Below are 18,190 nucleotides of genomic sequence, written 5' to 3'. Positions count from 1 at the left end.
GGAGCTGGCTCCACAAACGCATTCAAAACGCGTCTTCCCTCGAACGGACAGGTCCCTAGACTCAATCCCCTACTATACCATTCTTACCAAACCTAAGGCCAAAATGAGTAGTCAGCGTTCGATATCTAGCTTTTTCACACCGGTTGGTAGAACCGCTTCTACTGCTAAATCTACTTCGGATTCTACATCGAAACCGGGAAGTTCAAAGGCAGCTCAAACCCCAAAGGCAAACGGGTCAACCTCGAAAGCGCCATCCAAAGCGACAGCGAAAAGCAAAGCGAAAGCAAAAGTCGCCACAGCTCCTAAACCCGATGATAGGGAGGATGAAGCCGAGGAAGAAGAGGAACAAGACGACTTACCACCAACTACTTCTTTTTCGAAACGTGTACGGGCATTCAGCGTCCAATCTAGTAGCCAGCCTCCAAGTTCGGATTCGGCTGCGCCGGCTCCCAAGCGAGTTCGACTCGAGAGGCGTATAGAAGAGGAACAAGCTCAGCTGGAGGACCCGATTCAAGAAGACAGGGAAGATGAAGTGGAAGAACCACTACCACACAAACCAAGCCATACACCTCCTAAGAAATCTGGGAAGGGAATAATCAGCGATAGATTTGCATTCTCTTCAACTCAACCTGCAAGTAACCCGGCTCATGAAGAGGAAATATCCCCCGAAGAAGCTTTGAGGAAAAGGAGGAACCACGAGAAGTTTGTTCGAAAGCTCGGTCGCCCGGGAGCATTTGAGATCCGACAAAAGGAAAACGGCGAGGAGGGTGATGAGGAGTTAGACGACGAGGAAGAAGAGCCTGAGAGAGCACCTGAACCGAAGAAGGGTTCAAAGGCAGCCGCAAAGCGAGGGAAAAAATTGACACCGTTAGAACAACAAGTTGTGGATATCAAAGAGCAATATCCGGATACGGTATTAGTCGTTGAAGTTGGGTATAAGTACAGATTTTTCGGAGAGGATGCAAGAGTATGTGTACTCGTTCCAAAATTTATTGGTATGATTTGCTAATATTCGTCTAGATTGCCGCTAGCGTACTCTCCATTGTTTGCATACCGGGAAGGATGAAGTTCACATACGGTATGAGCCTTGTTTCTGACAAGAAATCCGGAAGATCTGACAATCAAGGCAGACCACTCTGAGGCCCACCTCGACAAATTCGCATCCGCTAGTATTCCTGTCCACCGGCTTCATGTCCATGTTAAAAGGTATGTATAAGCTACCTTTGTTTTCACTTTACTGTCCTAACCGATCAAAATAGGTTGATAACAGCTGGATATAAAGTTGGAGTCGTTCGCCAGCTAGAAACTGCTGCATTGAAAGCTGCCGGCGACAATAGGAATGCCCCTTTCGTAAGGAAGCTTACGAATTTATATACAAAAGGCACATACATTGACGATATCGATGGCGTTGATGACCACGATGCTGTTGGGGCGGGCTCTGGTGGCGCCGCTTCAACGGGCTACCTTCTATGTATCACCGAAAAACTCGGCGGCGGCGCGGGAGCCGACGAGAAGGTTAAGGTCGGTATTCTTGCCGTCCAGCCATCAACGGGAGATATAATTTACGACGAGTTCGACGATGGGTTCATGCGAACGGAGATCGAGACGAGACTGTTGCATAGTAAGTGTTCCTTACGGTAAGATAGTAATACCGAAACTAACCGTAATAGTTGCTCCATGTGAGCTATTGATTCTTGGTGAGCTTTCTAAGGCCACAGATAAACTAGTTACACATCTTGCGGGCAGCACGTAAGTAGCACCGTGGTTTAAAGATTAAAGGGTATGTAACTAATTCTCTATAGGAACAATGTCTTCGGGGACGGCGTACGTGTGGAAAGGGTGGAGCGACCCAAAAAAATGCACACTACAGCTCCAATCCATGTCTCCGAGTTTTATGCAGAGAAACTAAAAAGTGAGGAGGCGGCTCTCCCTCAAGGTATGTATCTCTAATCAAGCACCATGATCTAAGGCCAGTCATTGACCTGGATATAGGCTTGCTCGATATTGTAACCCAACTACCCGACTTAGTCACCATCTGTCTATCGGCAATGATCACTCACTTAACAGCTTATGGCCTTGAACATGTTTTCGACCTTACTAAATATTTCAAGAGCTTTAGTGCCCGTTCACACATGTTACTGAACGGAAACACCCTGAGCAGTTTGGAGATCTATCGTAACCAAACAGATTTTTCAGAGAAAGGAAGTCTGTTTTGGACTCTGGATCATACATCGACACGGTTCGGGAGGAGACTGCTCAGAAAATGGGTCGGCAGGCCGTTGTTAGATCGCGCTCAATTAAAGGCACGAATAAACGCTGTTGAGGAGATGTTATCTTCAACGTCGGAGAGAACGCAGCAACTGAAAACCTTGCTGACAACCGTTCGGTATGATCTCGAGAAAGGGCTGATTCGTATCTACTACGGCAAGGTACGTATAAAAATTTCCGAGAATCCTATTATTAGACTAAATTCTGACGTAACTATAAAGGCTACTCGACCGGAAGTATTCAACATCTTAAATACACTTCTAAAAATTTCAAAAACGTTTAGAAGCGTCGAAAGCCCAGAGCAATGTGGTTACGATTCCCCGTTAATAAACGGAGCAATGGCTTCCCTACCCACGATATTAGAATCCGTTGAAGGATATTTGAGCAAATTCGACCACAAGGCCGCTACGAAAGATGATAAATATAGCTTCTTTAAGGATGTTGACGAATACGGTTACATCTTAGATTCGAAGATGGCTATTAAGGGAGTTGAGTTTGATCTTCAAGAGCACCTCGCGGATGCCGCTCAGGCGGTAAAGAAGAAGAAGTTGGATTATGTGACGGTTTCTGGGATTGATTACCTTGTCGAGATCGAAAATTCCGGCATCAAAAACGTCCCAGCATCGTGGGTCAAGATCAGCGGGACGAAGAAAGTTTCGAGGTTCCACACGCCAGAAGTGCTCAGATTGCTTCGAGAGAGGGACCAGAGAAAGGAGACACTCGCAAACGACTGCGATCGTGCCTTCAAAGATTTTATGACACAGATAGCAGGCCAATATCAGGAATACAGAGACGTTGTTCAGAGCCTGGCAACCTTGGACTGCTTGGTTTCACTAGCGAACGTAGCTCAATTGCCCGGATATTGCAAACCTACTATCACAGATGGAATTGGGATCAAGGTTAAGCAGGGACGACATCCAATGGTCGAGCAGCTTTTGATTGAAACTTATGTGCCCAATGATATTGATTTGGGAGCAGACCAAAGGAGAACACTATTGGTCACGGGACCCAACATGGGTGGCAAGAGTTCATATGTGAGGCAAATCGCATTGATAGCCATCATGGCACAGATTGGTTCTTACGTGCCCGCTGATTCCGCAGAGATTGGCCTATTGGATGCGGTGTTTACGAGAATGGGAGCATTCGATAACATGATGACGGGAGAGGTGGGAATAAGATCATTCGCATAGGCCGCAGAGTTACATTTACTAACAGGGGAATATCCTTAGTCAACATTCATGGTGGAGCTTTCGGAAACAAGCGACGTCCTTAAACAGGCTACCCCACGATCGCTTGTGATTCTTGATGAACTAGGACGAGGGACTTCAACCCATGATGGAGTCGCAATAGCGTATTCGGTCCTGGACTATATGATTAGTTCGATTAAGGCGATGACGCTCTTCGTCACGCACTATCCAATTTTGGCACAAATGGAAAAGGCGTATCCAGGAGAGGTTGTGAATGCGCACATGAAATTTGAGGAGGCAACGGATGGTAGCGAAGATATCACATTCCTTTACCAAATCGCAGAAGGAACAGCACATCGATCATATGGCTTGAATGTGGCGAAACTGGCAAATGTGCCACAGGCGGTGCTCGATAGTAAGTGTTGCCAAACTGTTTGTGGAAGAGCTGAAGGCGGTGTATTGACCAATAGCGCAGCTGCAGCCGTCAAATCGAAAGAACTCGAGGTGGAGATAAAGGGTCGAGAAACTGCACGATGGTAAGTTGTGGCAAAATAGCGATATTCTAATGCTTGTCGATGTAATGCAATGACTTCTAAATATATGCTAACGATGGAACCTCGTGATCAGGTTCACGAATATTTTGCACGGGAACATAAACACCGAGGATGGATTATTGTCGGAGATATCATCACTATCGATATCTTGAGGTAAGCTGGTGTTTTGCATTAGTTTTTTTTTTATGTCAATGCATGCCTAGTGGAGAATGACAGAAGAAGTTATGCAAGGAATTTTACAAGCCTCAAGCCTCAAAACTAAGCCCAAGCCTAAGAACAAATTTTTTTTCCCACTTGTCTCTGTCCACGTTCCCCACGGTTAAAATTCCCAGAAATCTGAACCAAGTCTTTCTGCTTTTGTGTAACGGCCAGGAAGGACGTTCCAATGAGGGAGAAGGAAGCTGCAGGTACGCACCTGTTTTTTGAGCGACGTCACAGCATGCGCGCGAAACAGTGGACCGGCATTTGGGGGCGGAATGTTCTAAAAACAGTGCCCCCCTCCGAGCTCCTGAGCTGGCTGAAGACTAGAACCTTCACCGCTGAAGGACCGATCGCTAAGTGAATTAAGCCCTTGGTAGAGGTCGACGGAGAAAACCAGATCTCTAGATTTGATATTACGCTCTTTCTTGATGTTTCCTAGCTTCTTGATATTGGCGTTACCCGTAAGCAGGGCTTGGGCTGGGATTTGGACGTCATTTGCAGATAGCATCGGTAGATCTTGCCGACTTAGCTCGACGATTGTGATACTAATGTGCATATTGGTGTGAAGCCCGCATTTAACCAACCCCATGCAAAAAGTCCGTTTCACGAACGCCATCATGAGAAAGAATCGTCGATGCAGCAGGCCTAACAGGCATGGCTTATGAACAACACACCAACAGCAGCCAAAAGTTTAAAGTGGCTTGCAAGCATCATCCAGGTTCTTGCGATAGACGGACGACCCCACCGGCAGGACGAGCGACCTAATCAGAGGTCCTGGCAGGTTCCGTGGGCAGGAAAGCAGACCGGAAAAGCAGCAAGCACCACTATCTCATATCCATCCAGTCTTCCGGGAAGCGGACAGGAAACGACACAGATAGAACATGTTGCATGAACGACCACAGCATGATTGTGTGAGTGAGAGATGACGATATCCAGATCTCGTCTGTTCCGATCAATCAACTAAAGGGCAAGCGGAGGAAAATGTTTTATAAAGTGTAGCATGGATGTCAATCTGCTCCAACCACCTACACGGACCCGTCCACACTCGCCTCCTTCCCTCCGTCGAATGCGCCTCAATCGTTTCGGTATCGTTTAAGCATTCGTTTGAGATCTAGCTGCCTCCCCTTCTCCTCTGCAAAACGGAAGCATTCCATGGGTCACAGCCAGCTGCCCTTTTGCCATATCTCCACCTGTCAGGTTTAATAAGTAGCATACTGTTTCCCTGCTAAACCTCGTTCCTTTGGCTCGATTTGCGTTTGTTTGGGTTTCTCGGTCCACTCTTTAAGATCTTTCGATAACGTTCAACCCTTTTAAGCTGGTATTTCCGACGTCAAGCTGGTGCTTACAGTCGTTCGTTGATAGTTAAACCGAATCTTGGGCAATTCAATTGTGCATTGCATCGACTAGTCGCTTTCATCCCTTTTGCTTGATACTATCGTTTTAAATTTTTTCCCTCTCTCTCTTCTCTGAATCAGTCTAGTCGTTAGTAGAGTGAATTCTTTTTTTTCTCCCTCGGTTGGTTGGTTGGTTGTAGCTATTACTCTATATGTAATAAAGGAGAAAGAGAAGGAGCGGCAATTACTTTAACCATGCAGGTCCACGCTGCCCGTCCGGCCTCCAACTTTTTCTCATACTTCAACTTACATTCACAACCTCTCAACTACCACCAACGACAAGAAGCTTACCTTCAATCTCGCCCTCGGATTGTCTCCACCGACAATGCGATCCTTCGCAAGCATATAGTTCATTCGCACGTTCCTTCATCCAAGATGTCAGTCCCTAACAACACCAAGAACAACACTATCACAGTCAAACCCCGTCCGCTCGTTGAACAGGACTTCGAGGTCATCGGTCTTTCCGACGATTCTGATCCCGGGAACTCCACTGTTCGACCTCCTCCTGGAGCTGCCAGGCGAGCAAGCAGCAGTGCTGCTCTCAACTCGATAAGCATTCGTTCGCGATCCATCTCAAATGGCACAACTGTCCTTCCAACAACAGCAGGTAGAGATCTGGTCAATGCGAAGACCCGGCCTTCCGTACCAGCAACTCAATCTTCGCCTGCAATCGTCGATAATCACCTTGCGCCACCTGTTCGATCATCTAGGCGAAAGAAGTCGACTCCGACCCAGGTTCGCCCATCATCCCGACACTCTAGCCCTGGTCCACCAAGTCCCCGGTCTGTATCCCTGAATATCTCAAGTAATGGCGCTGTTGCTACAACTAGCTTTTCAGGGGTAGGAAGGGGGCTCAGCTTACCCACCCTTACTCCCAAATACGGACCAACAGGGCGAAGGTCATCATGGCAACCAGGGAGGAAGAGTAAGACCGTTGAGGAGATAGAAAAGGAATGTGATGATGACGACGATGACGAAATTGATGAACAAGTGGCGTTGTGGAATATTCCTTTGTCTCCTAGGGCCGGGAGGTCGTTACCATCGGGAGGGTCGAAGAGTCCGTCGCCGGATAGGTCGTCCGATGCTTCAGGATCGAGGCGTAACAGCGTTACCAATGGAGAACCACAGATGGAGAGGGCGGAGACGCCTACACCAGCCCAGTCAACAGTCTCTTTGCCATCGCTTGCGAGATCGGATTCTGGGGATTCAGAGCCTAGAGGGCGGATGCAAAACCGGATGAAGTCTTGGGGTGATGTGATGCATGAGCTTGGGAATGATGCAAAGGAGTTGACAGAAGCTCTAGAAAGATATGCTGATGAGGCCATGGAGGCGAAGGAGAAGGAATTGCAGAAGCAAGTGAAGGCAGCAAGGAATACTTCTACTACCCCGCCGAGGAGGGAGTCGAGAATCGCTTTGCCGCCTAAACAGGTTTCTGAAGGCATCATGGGGGCTCTACCAATGAGCAGAGAGAAGGAAGCTGCGCTTAGCCGAACCCGTCCTGGCTGGTTACCACCAAAGTCGAAGATTGAGGAGGAGAAGCACTTGAAGGAGTACCAGGAAATGATGCGACTGTCTATTGAGTCAGGTATGCACTTCTTCCACCGCATTCCAGGCCGAACATGAACTGACCTCTGTTAATAGAGCGCAAGCGAGCTGAAAAGGAGAAGCAAGAAGCTGCAACTCGCGAAAGAGCGAGAGAAGCAGTATTTAAGGCTTGGGATGACAGGATCGTCCCCAACTGGAACCAAGCCATTCTCGAGCAGAACACTCGAGAGCTATGGTGGGCCGGTGTATCCCCAAAATCGAGAGGAACTGTCTGGCAGCGTGCAATTGGAAACGCCTTGGTCATCACAGAAGAGACTTATAACATTGCCCTTGACAGGGCAAGGAAGCTTGAAATCGAGCTTAACTCTCAGGAAGACCGACACCCGTTGAAGGACCAGTTTGCGGATATAAAAAAGGACACCGAAAACACGTTCCCAGAGCTCAAGCTATTCCAAAGCGAGGGTCCTTTGCATCAGGGTTTGGTCGATGTCCTGATGGCGTACAGCGTATACCGCAAGGATATTGGTTATTGCTTTGGTCTGCACGTCCTCGCCGCCAACTTGCTGCTTAATCTCTCCGCCCATGAAGCTTTCCAGACTCTGGCAAATCTTCTTAATAGGCAGTTGCCATTGTCCTTCTACACTCAGGACGAGCCACAGGTATGTTGAAGAACTAGTTATTAAGTTTGTGAAGAATCCACCGCTAACACATGCCCTTCTAGATTACCAATATTTACTCCGCCTTCCTCAGGGCATTCCAGTACAAACTTCCCAACCTCTACCAGCACATCCATATCAAACTTCAACTCCCTCCACCCCTCTACCTCGAAGCTATGTTCACAACTCTTTTCACATTACATGTCCCAATCGATATAGTATCTCGACTCTGGGACGTCTATGCCTTTGAAGGCGACGCATTCCTCATCCGATCTGCAGTCGCAGTGCTCGGTGTTCTAGAAAGCAAGCTCTACGGATCTAAAGAAGAGATCATTGCTCTCCTTGGCTGGGAAGGCAAGGGATGTTCCGACAGGAGCGACTGGAGACTCGGCAAGGAAGACGAGTTTATGGCAAAGGTTAGAAGTGCCGGAAAGGTCGAATCCGAATAGGAAAACCCAAGTCAAAACTATAACGACAATACACAACGATATGTGAGCACGAAAACAAAACTAAACGAAAGGGAATTGATAATGACATCTTTCTGGGGAATGTTCACGTTAACGTTCAAACAAAACTTTTTTTTCTGGTGTCGGAGTTTTTGGATATACTAATACTACTACTGGAGGGGATAAAGGTGATAAAAACTGCTTCCTGCTTTATGGGCCCTTTCGTCATTTTCTTTCTCCCGTCATAAAAATACGGAGGTCCTTAATTTAATTTCTGGCGCGGTTTTGTTTCTGAACGATAAACCTAATAAACCTCTTCTTTTCCCTGTTTTTCAACTTCAATTCTTCTTGTATACCTTTTTTTTATTCCTTTGCCCCCCCCCCCCTCGTTTACTGTTTCTCGGGAGTCTCGAATCGAAGTGCGAACTTTATTGGCCGTTTTTTCCCCCTGTTAACTATTTGCGAATGGCGTGTTTGGGGTTTCTTGTCTAAATTCCTTCATTACTATTTTCTATTTCAACATCCTACACTTTGACGCTTTCTAGTGTACAACATTTGATCCTCATTCTTATTCTTCTTATTCTTTTATTAATATTACCTTTGAGAGTCCTGGTTCGAAACCTTTCTTTTTACACCCGGTTCCGCCTTCAGCGTCCAAATGTATAGAAGCCTTTCGATTCTTTTGATATACTTATACTTATATAATTTATACTTGAATCCTTAATGCATTAAGGAATGAGTTTGTGAACTTTATGGTAATGTGCTCTATTATTTGATATTGGCCGCGAAAATTTCGAAACTAATGATGCTATGCTTTTCACAGGGTTTTGTTTTTCACAGACACGATAGTCGTACGCCAAACAGAGAAAGGAATGATTATTTTTGTATTATCTACTTACCTACCATAACCCCTCCCTAGGTCCTTCTTATCGTCTCGCGTTTTACATCAAACTACTCCTCCCTCCGATCTCCGTACTACTCTGCCCACTCGGCATCTCCCCACTCCTTCCAACAATGAACTCATTATAAATCCTATGCAACCTCTTCCTCTCATCAGGCGCAATACTGGGTCTCGTACTCTTCAACGAGCTCTGTAAATGTTTCCAACTAATGACCGGTTCATCGTCGCCCTTCTCCTCTTCTTGGGCTTGGTTCGTTTGCGCCTGCTGTTGTTTTGCTGTATCCCCTTGAACAATTTTCTTCAATTTATCCAATTTGGCCATAACCGCTGCTCGCTCCGCGAATCGTGTTCTGGCAGCTTGGGTTCCGTTTGTTAGATGTTGGGTAGATGATTCTGCTGCGGCATCTTTGTTACCCATTGAGAAGGCGATGTAATCGATTGTTTCGTTTCCAGCGCCAGCATCAACTTTGCCTTTACCCTTACCGCCGTTTCCGAACCTCTCAACCTCTTCGTCTTGGCTGGCGATAACATCGTGGATAGCCTCAAGATGTGCATTGTACAATACCGCCTGCAGATCGGCTCCACTGTACCCTTCTGTCAAATTCGCAATATCCTCTAGTTCGATGCTCTCCTCGATTTTTAGTTTCAAACTTAGTGCTCGAAGAATATCCACCCGATCTTCATGGTTAGGGAGATCGCAGAGTAGACTCTTATCTAAACGTCCAGGACGTAGTAAAGCGGGATCGATCAAGTCAGGTCTTGAGGTAGCCGCAAGAACATAGACGCCGTCCAATCCTTCGGCACCATCCATTTGTGTTAACATCTGATTCACGACTCGATCCGTCACACCGGTTGAGTCGTGTCCTCTCTTGGGAGCAATAGAGTCGAACTCGTCGAAGAAGAGGACACAGGGTTTGGCAGCCGAAGCACGTTCGAAGAGGTCTCGCACAGACTTTTCGGATGCACCGATATACTTGTTAAGAATCTCGGGACCTTTGACGCTGATGAAGTTGAGACCGCATTCACCGGCTACAGCGGAGGCGAGTAGAGTTTTTCCGCATCCTGGATATCCGTAAAGGAGAAGGCCGGATCGGAGACGGAGGGGACAGTTGGCGAAGATTGGGGCGTAGCGAGTTGGCCACTCAAGGGTTTCGAGTAGGATTTTGCGGGTTTCCGTGAGACCTATGTATAAATATTAGCACTGAAAGAGTAAGGAAATCGATTTGAGGATCTCGATGCATACCTCCAATATCCTTCCAAGCCGCACCACTTGTTTGAAGCTTAACGCCACGAAGCCCAGCTGGAACAAACCCTTTGATGGCTTTGTCGAAATCCTTCTTTGAAAGAATAAGATCTGCTTCGGCATCGTCGCTGCCGTTTTCTACCGCTCGAACGATGGCTTCGTGCCTAGCGCGGCCGACGAGAAGCTGAAGATCAGCAGGCATGTAGCCATCGGTCATTCCAGCAATATCCAACAACTCCAACCCTTTTTCGATTTTCAGCGTTGGCTCAGGTCCGTTGGTTAGAGCCGCCGGGTTCTTGACACGTATAGAGCTTGTATCCGGAGAAGATTTCTCATCCGAGAGACCTCCGACAGCTTTTTCTAACACTTGTCTTCTTCCTGCTTTATTCGGTGCTTTAAGTGTTATTATTTCACGGAAAATATGGCCACCAATAACCAAGCTGTTAACGCTCTCTTTAGCCTGTACAGTGGCTAGGATGACGACGTTCCCTGGTCCGAGAACGCTCGATTTGAGGTCTCGAATCGCTTTCCCGAAGGCCTCTGCTATATACCTGCTTCTGGTAGAATCTGCGTGCTCTACCTCCGCTGGGATTAGCCGATCAAGGTCGTCAAATACAATGACCGTAGGAGAGAACCATTTCGCCTCCGCAATTGCCCTAGAGAAAGTGTCTTTGATAGTTTGGAGTCTTTCATCGGCGAATTTAGCACAGGAGATTGGAAGAACGTGGAAGAAGTGCTTCTTCTTCAAAATACTGGTGATAACGCTAACCAGGCTTGTTTTCCCGGATCCTCGTGCGCCGGTTAACAATACGGAGGCGGATCGGGTGAGGATATTCGATGCTGTGTCAATTGCTTTGTCCACGCCGACTATACTACCTGGTGGCAGCACTGGCAGCGCGGTTTCGGATATCGAGAGAGGAACATGTGGGCGGGACGTTGTGATCTCTGAGCCAAGCTCGAGGATGTATTTGCGATCTCCTCCAAGGATCCAGCCATGTTTGACTTCGGACCCATCCAGAAGCAAGATACCACCTGCGAACAGTGGTGAGTCTGGTATGGCGGGGAGAACAAGTCGGTCACTAAGGGGTCCGCCTAGAATGTCCTCTCCCCACACTGTTTTTTGTGATAGCACTTCCTTGACTCTTCTAACAGCTAAATCGCTCTTCCAGTCCTTACCGCTCCACCTCAGCGACGATTGTTCGGAAGCTGCCGATGGAGACAAAGTGCTGGCGGAGTATGGACGAATTATGACCTTCGTCGTTGAACCTTTAGGGAGCTGTTGGTGTGCTGCCTCAATGCGGATAACACAACCAACTACATTTTTGATATCCAAAGCGTCGGCTAACAGGTTGGAGATGGCGATATGTTTGAGATCAGGGGCATTTTTCCAAGGAAGTAGTTTAGCTACTATCTTCAAACTTGGTTTAACGACTTCAGGAGCGTCTGGGGAAGTTGAGCCTGCTGCATCGTTGTTTGCCTGGTTGGCATCTGGCGGTGGAGCAAGGCCTGGCGGTCTTACGACGACCACACTCACGAATGCGCACCCCCTCAATGCTGGAATAGCGAGAACTTCAGGGTCTAGATAGACGCAGTATGCACCCTTTTGTTCTTCAGCTGCATCAAATGATTCGTGAGGTAAACTGATAGCTCGGAAGAATACCGGTCCACCACCACTAGACCCGGAACCGTCGTCCCGTCGCTTCCCATGCCGCGTGGATGCTAGTGACTTCGCTTTCACACTCTTTCCTTGGTGGCTCATGCGTCTTTGACGAGTCTTTGGGGCTACGATAACTTCTGCATTGGGTGCGATTTTTGCGAATCCGAAGGCCGAAGCTGCATCTTCGGGTTCAATTCTGGCAACTTTAATCGATGCTGTTGATGTGGGTGAGAGGTATACGGTAAGGGGGTGGGCGAAAGTGATTGCTCTGATCTGGGAGAGCAGATTAAGCTCCAAGAAGGTCGCATGTAATTCGATGACTAGACAATATACTCAAGTTGGACTCTGCTACATAGCATATATAGTGTATGGGGGTATAAAGAACATACTTTCCCAATCGGAAGCCGTCAATGGCTCGATATGTATTGTGTGGGTTGTGGGTGGGTCGACATGAAGAAGGATATTAACCTATGCATGTCGCCATCATGTTAGTAATCCACCGGTAATATAAAAATAAAACATCGTTGATTGTAGATTATTCACCTTGCTACCTTCAGTCAATCCAACATTCCTGGCGAAAGCAGAATCAATCTCGACACATCCTTCCAACGAATTACTCCTTTGAGATCCTGGGAAGGACCCGGCTCCCTGTGGTTGCAATGGCTGCCTCTTACTCGGCATGCCTGTCCATCCTGCGAATGCCTGCCGGGTAATCGTCGCCGGTCCGGTGATGGGACCGGTCTGTGGAGGGGCCTTGACACGCCATGAAAGCTCGACGACGACGTTTTGCGCGGGCTACATCGAGATCTATGTTAGCTATTGCGTGTCACTGCTCGACGGAACAAAGCCAAAGGATCTCGACATACGGTATTCGAAGACACAAGCACCGATACTAGGCCGGAAGGGAGGTTAACGAGACAGTTCCGAAGAGCTGTGAGGCCGACGACGGCTGGGGTCTTTGTGGTTGGGCCTCGGCGCTGGGAGCTGGCCATGATTGAGTGTGTTGGGTGTGTGTGGACGTGGTGGACGGGCTGGCTGTTAACGTTAGGCTGATTTCAACTTCAACTTCAGTTCCAAACTGCAATTCAACCTCGACTATAATTGTAACTTCGGTCTCTTTGTATCGGCACCGACGGCTGAATGATCGGGTCCTACAGAAAACAGATATTCAGGGCAGGATTAAGACAGGCCGCTAGTAGCCACCCCGTTCGCGTTTGGAGGGTCTCCATTATAATTAGCCTCCTAGCTGTATTCAGCAGTTCCCGGGGCCACTAATATGCCGAGGTTAGCTGCGCAGCCAGCCAGCAGCTATCACAGGTACCAGCTATGCATCTCGAGCCTTTCGTCATGAAAAACATGGGCACGCTCCTAGCTTACGTTATGTTGCCCTGCATCAATGCATCTATACATATATTAAGGCCTGTCCGCCCAGACTTCGTACGTCCGGTGGGCGAATTTTCCCCCCGACTCACTCTCAAAAATCCAGGAACTCTCGACACATCCAAAGAAAAGCCCCCTTGTTTGTGGGGTAATTCCCTGCAGCCCAGCGAATTTTTTCCCAATATTTAAATTTATCGGCCGATTTTGAACGCCGCAGGCCGAAACGCAAAAGAATTACGACGCCCAAATGCTGGCAAACTTACTAATATCAGTTATATCCGACAGCGGAGACATGCCCGTGGCCTCCGTAAAGTTAGGCCTGAAAGGTTATAAAGTCTCCTGATTATGGCAAAGATCCAACATCTATGCCTATTGCTAGAATACCCATTTCTCGATCGCGGAACTTAGTCATTCGAGATCATATCTTCTTGCGCCACAATCCACAGTCCCAATTGTACAAAAACTGCAAACTGTCTCACACTCGTGCAACAAAACCACTACGACCAGCCTTTTGTCGAAATGGCAAGCATTGTTTCTCGAGTCTTGTTTGGCCGTCGCCATAATGCTACAGAACCAACCCCGGATCCTGCCAAGGTTGCCGAACCAGTAACGACCTTTCCGTCTCCAAACTTCAAGGAGAATGTCAAATATCTGGCATATGGCAGCAATCTCTCAGCGGAAACATTCCTGGGCAGACGTGGAATCAAACCGCTGTCGCAGGTTAAAGTTCGAGTGCCATCCTTGACTTTAAGTTTTGATCTCGCGGGTATTCCATATAAAGAACCACGTTTCGCCAATGTTCGCCCACGCGAAGGAGGAGATCAAGAGCTCATGGGTGTCGTGTACGAGGTTACACCAGACGATTACCGTACGATCTTGACCACAGAAGGTGGTTACAGTGTTATCGAGGTCACATGTATTCCATTGGAGCCTGTGAAGGGCATCGATTCGTTTGAATCGAAAACTCTCATCGTTCCAGGCAAAGGCACTCGTACAACTCATGAAGGTCTACCTTCGCTTCGATATCTTAATTTATTGATAAAGGGTGCAAGGGAGCACTCGCTTCCACCGCAGTACCAAGATTATATTGCGAATACTGGTTACTACGAAGCCAAAACTCTCAGGCAGAAAATTGGCTCCGTCGCCGTGTTTCTCACTGTTCTACCTGTCATTATCTTCCTATTCGGTGTAAGGAATTTTGTCAGCGATAAGGATGGAAAAGCGCCTAAGTGGTTGAATGATGCCCAAGTGTTCTGCTTTGAACAGATATGGAAACTTTACGACCATGTCTGGAAACCGTTATATGGGGACGGTGAAAGTACAAGACATAGTGTAAAGAAAGCAGATGGGGTTGTCGCAAATGCTGGCCCTGCTTCCGAGGCAGACGCTTTGCTCGTAAAAGTAGGAGAGGTTACAGCTGCCAACTGGCGTGACCCTGAGGGCAGTCGGGCCTGAGAATCACGAGCAGCCTGAGCGTATATATTTTTGATTGTCATTAGCAGTTAGATAGCATTTTAGAGTCAGCGATAGGAGGTAACAATAGAAGTAATATTTGGTAGCCACGTAATCTTTCTTGCACTCATACATACACAGAATACTTACTACACCCGCCACCAATAATGGATAAATTCTAGTCCTCGTGATATTAGCTGTGCATTACGGACGTAGGTAGACATGTGGACAGTCTTGTAGGAACCTCAGTTGGCACAGTTGGAAAAGTTGTGTTGTTTGTGTTACCCCAACCTGCCCTTGCCAAGGGAACGCGTCCACCAACCAGACCTCAGGCGCCAAACTACAGAACCTCAGAGAAGCGGAATCGCAACCTCACCAACATAAACACAGCGTCCTCGATTCCCTCAGCTACCACGACCCCTTCACGGCCCCTTGTTTCAAGCCCTAGAGAACCTGACCCTGCATCGGCTACGGCCGGCCACAACAATCTCGAATCATGTCTGCACAGAGACTTCCCGTTATTCGACTAAACATCGACTACACCAAACAACAGGGTACGAAGGACTACCACGTACAATTGGCGAGCTATGTTGGAACTTATATGCTAATAATGACGGTGTATAGCTGCTCTCGAGGATTTCCTCAAGGGGTTCAAGACATCACAAGCAGACCCCGCACAAGCTCTGCAGAACTTGAACATCGACGATGAGGATGAAGAGCTTCTTGGAGGCTCCAGATCTCAGGGACCGAAAGTCAAGTACTTTGAAATATTGCAGAAAGTTGCAAACAGGGATATTGATGCCATAACAATTGAATTGGATGATTTGGATAGAGTACGTTATAGCCTCTATCCTTCATTTGATATAAGGATAACTCTGCTAACTCGTCGTCAAACAATAGTGGGAAAAAACAAGCGGTGAAAATTTGAAGCTGGTGGATTCGATTACCAAAAATGCGCACCATTACCTCGAGATCATGTCGAGAGCCATCGACAAGGTTATGCCTAGAGAAACCGTGGATATCACCTATAAAGACGATGTCATCGACGTTATTATAAGTCACCGACGGGCTAGAGCTGAAACCCTGGCCGAGGAAAGCACGCAAACAGAAGACCCAGCGTCCCTTCTCCCACCTGACCTTGTTCGTCGATATCAGGTGTACTTCAAGCCATTAACTGATCCCGAAAGAGCAGGAAAGGCGTTAGCTGTGAGACAAGTTAAGGGAGAGCTACTAGGACATCTAATTACAGTTCGAGGTATTACTACCCGTGTATCAGACGTCAAGCCCGCCGTCATGGTCAATGCCTACACTTGCGACCGATGCGGAAACGAAATCTTCCAGGAAGTCAAGACCAAACAGTTCATGCCACTCCAAGAATGCCCTTCAGATCAGTGCAAGAAGAACGATGCAAAGGGACAACTTTTCATGGCTACCCGAGCCAGCAAATTCCTCCCCTTCCAGGATGTGCGTGTTCAAGAGATGTCTGATCAGGTTCCTGTTGGACACATTCCACGTTCGATCACAATCCAGTGTCACGGTGCACAGACAAGGACAATTAACCCCGGTGATGTTATTGATGTCGCCGGTATCTTTTTGCCGACTCCGTACACCGGGTTTAGGGCTATCAGGGCTGGTCTTTTAACAGATACATATCTTGAGGCTCAGCACGTTACACAGCACAAGAAGCAGTATCACGAAATTGGAAATATAGATGCGGAGACTGAAAAACGTATCAACGATCTTAGGGCCACTGGTGATTTGTACGATCATCTCGCAATGTCTATTGCACCTGAAATCTTTGGACATTTGGATGTGAAGAAGGCATTGCTTCTCCTGCTCATTGGTGGTGTCACAAAAGAGATGGGAGACGGAATGAAGATTCGTGGAGATATCAACATTTGTTTAATGGGTGACCCGGGTGTGGCTAAATCGCAGTTGCTCAAGTACATTGGAAAAGTAGCGCCTCGAGGTGTTTACACTACCGGTCGTGGTTCGTCTGGCGTCGGTCTCACCGCTGCTGTTATGAGAGATCCAGTCACAGACGAAATGATTTTGGAGGGTGGTGCTCTTGTGCTTGCTGATAACGGTATCTGCTGTATCGACGAATTCGATAAGATGGACGATAGTGATCGTACCGCTATTCACGAAGTCATGGAACAGCAGACTATTTCTATCTCCAAGGCCGGAATTACAACTACTTTGAACGCTCGTACATCCATTGTTGCAGCTGCCAATCCCCTCTACGGTCGCTACAACCCGAAAGTCTCGCCGGTCGAGAACATCAACCTTCCTGCTGCCTTGCTATCCCGTTTCGATATCCTCTTCCTCATCTTAGATACCCCAACCCGTGAAAACGATGAGCAACTCGCCCGTCACGTTACATTTGTGCACATGGAAAACAGGCATCCGGAAATGAGCTTCACGCCTCTATCTCCATTTGAAATGCGGGCGTACATCAGCAAAGCCCGTCAGTACCGTCCAGTTGTCCCAAAGGATGTCTCCGAATACATCGTTTCGGCCTACGTCCGTATGCGGCAGGCTATGAAAAAGGACACTGAAAACCGACGCCAAGTCACGCCCAGAACTTTACTCGCCCTTGTGCGTTTCTCGCAGGCATTGGCTAGGCTGCGTTTCAGCGACCGGGTGGAGATGGATGATGTCGACGAAGCTCTACGGTTGACCGAAGTTGCTATGGCCAGCTTGTACGAGAAGGACCTCGGAGATATTGATACTACTACGACTACCAAGATCTATCATATTATTAAGACAATGGCACAGTCGAATCCGGGTACCGAGCTTTTAATCTCAGAGATAAGAAGCCGAGTTCTAGCGAGAGGATTTAGGGACAACGATCTTCTGGAAACAATTGAGACGTATGAGGGCTTGGATGTAAGTTCCTATCCTTGGAAGCCTCCTCGAATAGTTTCCTTGCTAACATCACTGGATAGGTTTGGCAAACAACTAACGAAGGCACACGACTCCTCTTCATTCACCTCGATAACGATGAGGTCGATGAAGATGTTGAAATGGGCTTCTAGCTTAGTTCGTGGCTAACATCGATATTTTGGGACGACCGTCAATGCTACAAGGTCAGATGACATTGCTATTTGTTTTTTGTAACGTAACATGTATTTTAGGCATAGACCCGAAAGCGTTTTTTTCATCTGGAGTGTACTTAGCATCCTTTCTCAAGATCACGAAGAAGTAATAATGTTGAGGGGAAAATCAGCATAGGCTTGCTTAAATGATTCATTCAACTTAATGCTGGGCCAAAAGTGGCGGTGATGAGCTCCCCCACCATCGAAA

General features: G+C 47.5%; 5 protein-coding genes across 5 annotated transcripts; 4 read left to right on the top strand and 1 right to left on the bottom strand.

Moving 5' to 3' along the window:
• Positions 1-103: 103 nt before the first annotated feature.
• Positions 104-4,161, top strand: DFL_008903 (uncharacterized protein; the record flags this gene model as incomplete). The annotated part of the gene is made up of 11 exons (XM_067638707.1): positions 104-967; positions 1,021-1,078; positions 1,131-1,206; positions 1,260-1,621; positions 1,671-1,749; positions 1,803-1,936; positions 1,993-2,429; positions 2,490-3,434; positions 3,498-3,870; positions 3,931-3,991; positions 4,083-4,161. The coding sequence occupies 11 exons, from the start codon at positions 104-106 to the stop codon at positions 4,159-4,161; spliced, it is 3,468 nt and encodes a 1,155-aa protein (XP_067486569.1).
• Positions 4,162-5,799: 1,638 nt separating this feature from the next.
• On the top strand, positions 5,800-8,254 carry DFL_008902 (uncharacterized protein; the record flags this gene model as incomplete). The annotated part of the gene is made up of 3 exons (XM_067638706.1): positions 5,800-7,189; positions 7,246-7,808; positions 7,871-8,254. The coding sequence occupies 3 exons, from the start codon at positions 5,800-5,802 to the stop codon at positions 8,252-8,254; spliced, it is 2,337 nt and encodes a 778-aa protein (XP_067486568.1).
• A 938-nt stretch (positions 8,255-9,192) lies between these two features.
• Positions 9,193-13,044, bottom strand: DFL_008901 (uncharacterized protein; the record flags this gene model as incomplete). Its single annotated transcript, XM_067638705.1, has 5 exons — positions 9,193-10,334; positions 10,396-12,372; positions 12,442-12,520; positions 12,596-12,847; positions 12,919-13,044. 5 exons carry the CDS (start codon positions 13,042-13,044, stop codon positions 9,193-9,195), a joined length of 3,576 nt encoding a protein of 1,191 aa, XP_067486567.1.
• Positions 13,045-13,951: 907 nt separating this feature from the next.
• On the top strand, positions 13,952-14,887 carry DFL_008900 (uncharacterized protein; the record flags this gene model as incomplete). Its single annotated transcript, XM_067638704.1, has 1 exon — positions 13,952-14,887. The coding sequence occupies one exon, from the start codon at positions 13,952-13,954 to the stop codon at positions 14,885-14,887; it is 936 nt and encodes a 311-aa protein (XP_067486566.1).
• Positions 14,888-15,380: 493 nt separating this feature from the next.
• DFL_008899 (DNA replication licensing factor MCM7) lies at positions 15,381-17,922 on the top strand (the record flags this gene model as incomplete). The annotated part of the gene is made up of 4 exons (XM_067638701.1): positions 15,381-15,438; positions 15,509-15,717; positions 15,785-17,773; positions 17,833-17,922. 4 exons carry the CDS (start codon positions 15,381-15,383, stop codon positions 17,920-17,922), a joined length of 2,346 nt encoding a protein of 781 aa, XP_067486565.1.
• Positions 17,923-18,190: the final 268 nt, after the last annotated feature.

The sequence above is a fragment of the Arthrobotrys flagrans genome (assembly GCF_004000055.1).
Source record: "Arthrobotrys flagrans strain CBS H-5679 chromosome Unknown unitig_1, whole genome shotgun sequence".
In the NCBI taxonomy this organism is placed as follows: domain Eukaryota; kingdom Fungi; phylum Ascomycota; class Orbiliomycetes; order Orbiliales; family Orbiliaceae; genus Arthrobotrys; species Arthrobotrys flagrans.
This window is presented reverse-complemented; position numbering and strand designations above follow the sequence as displayed.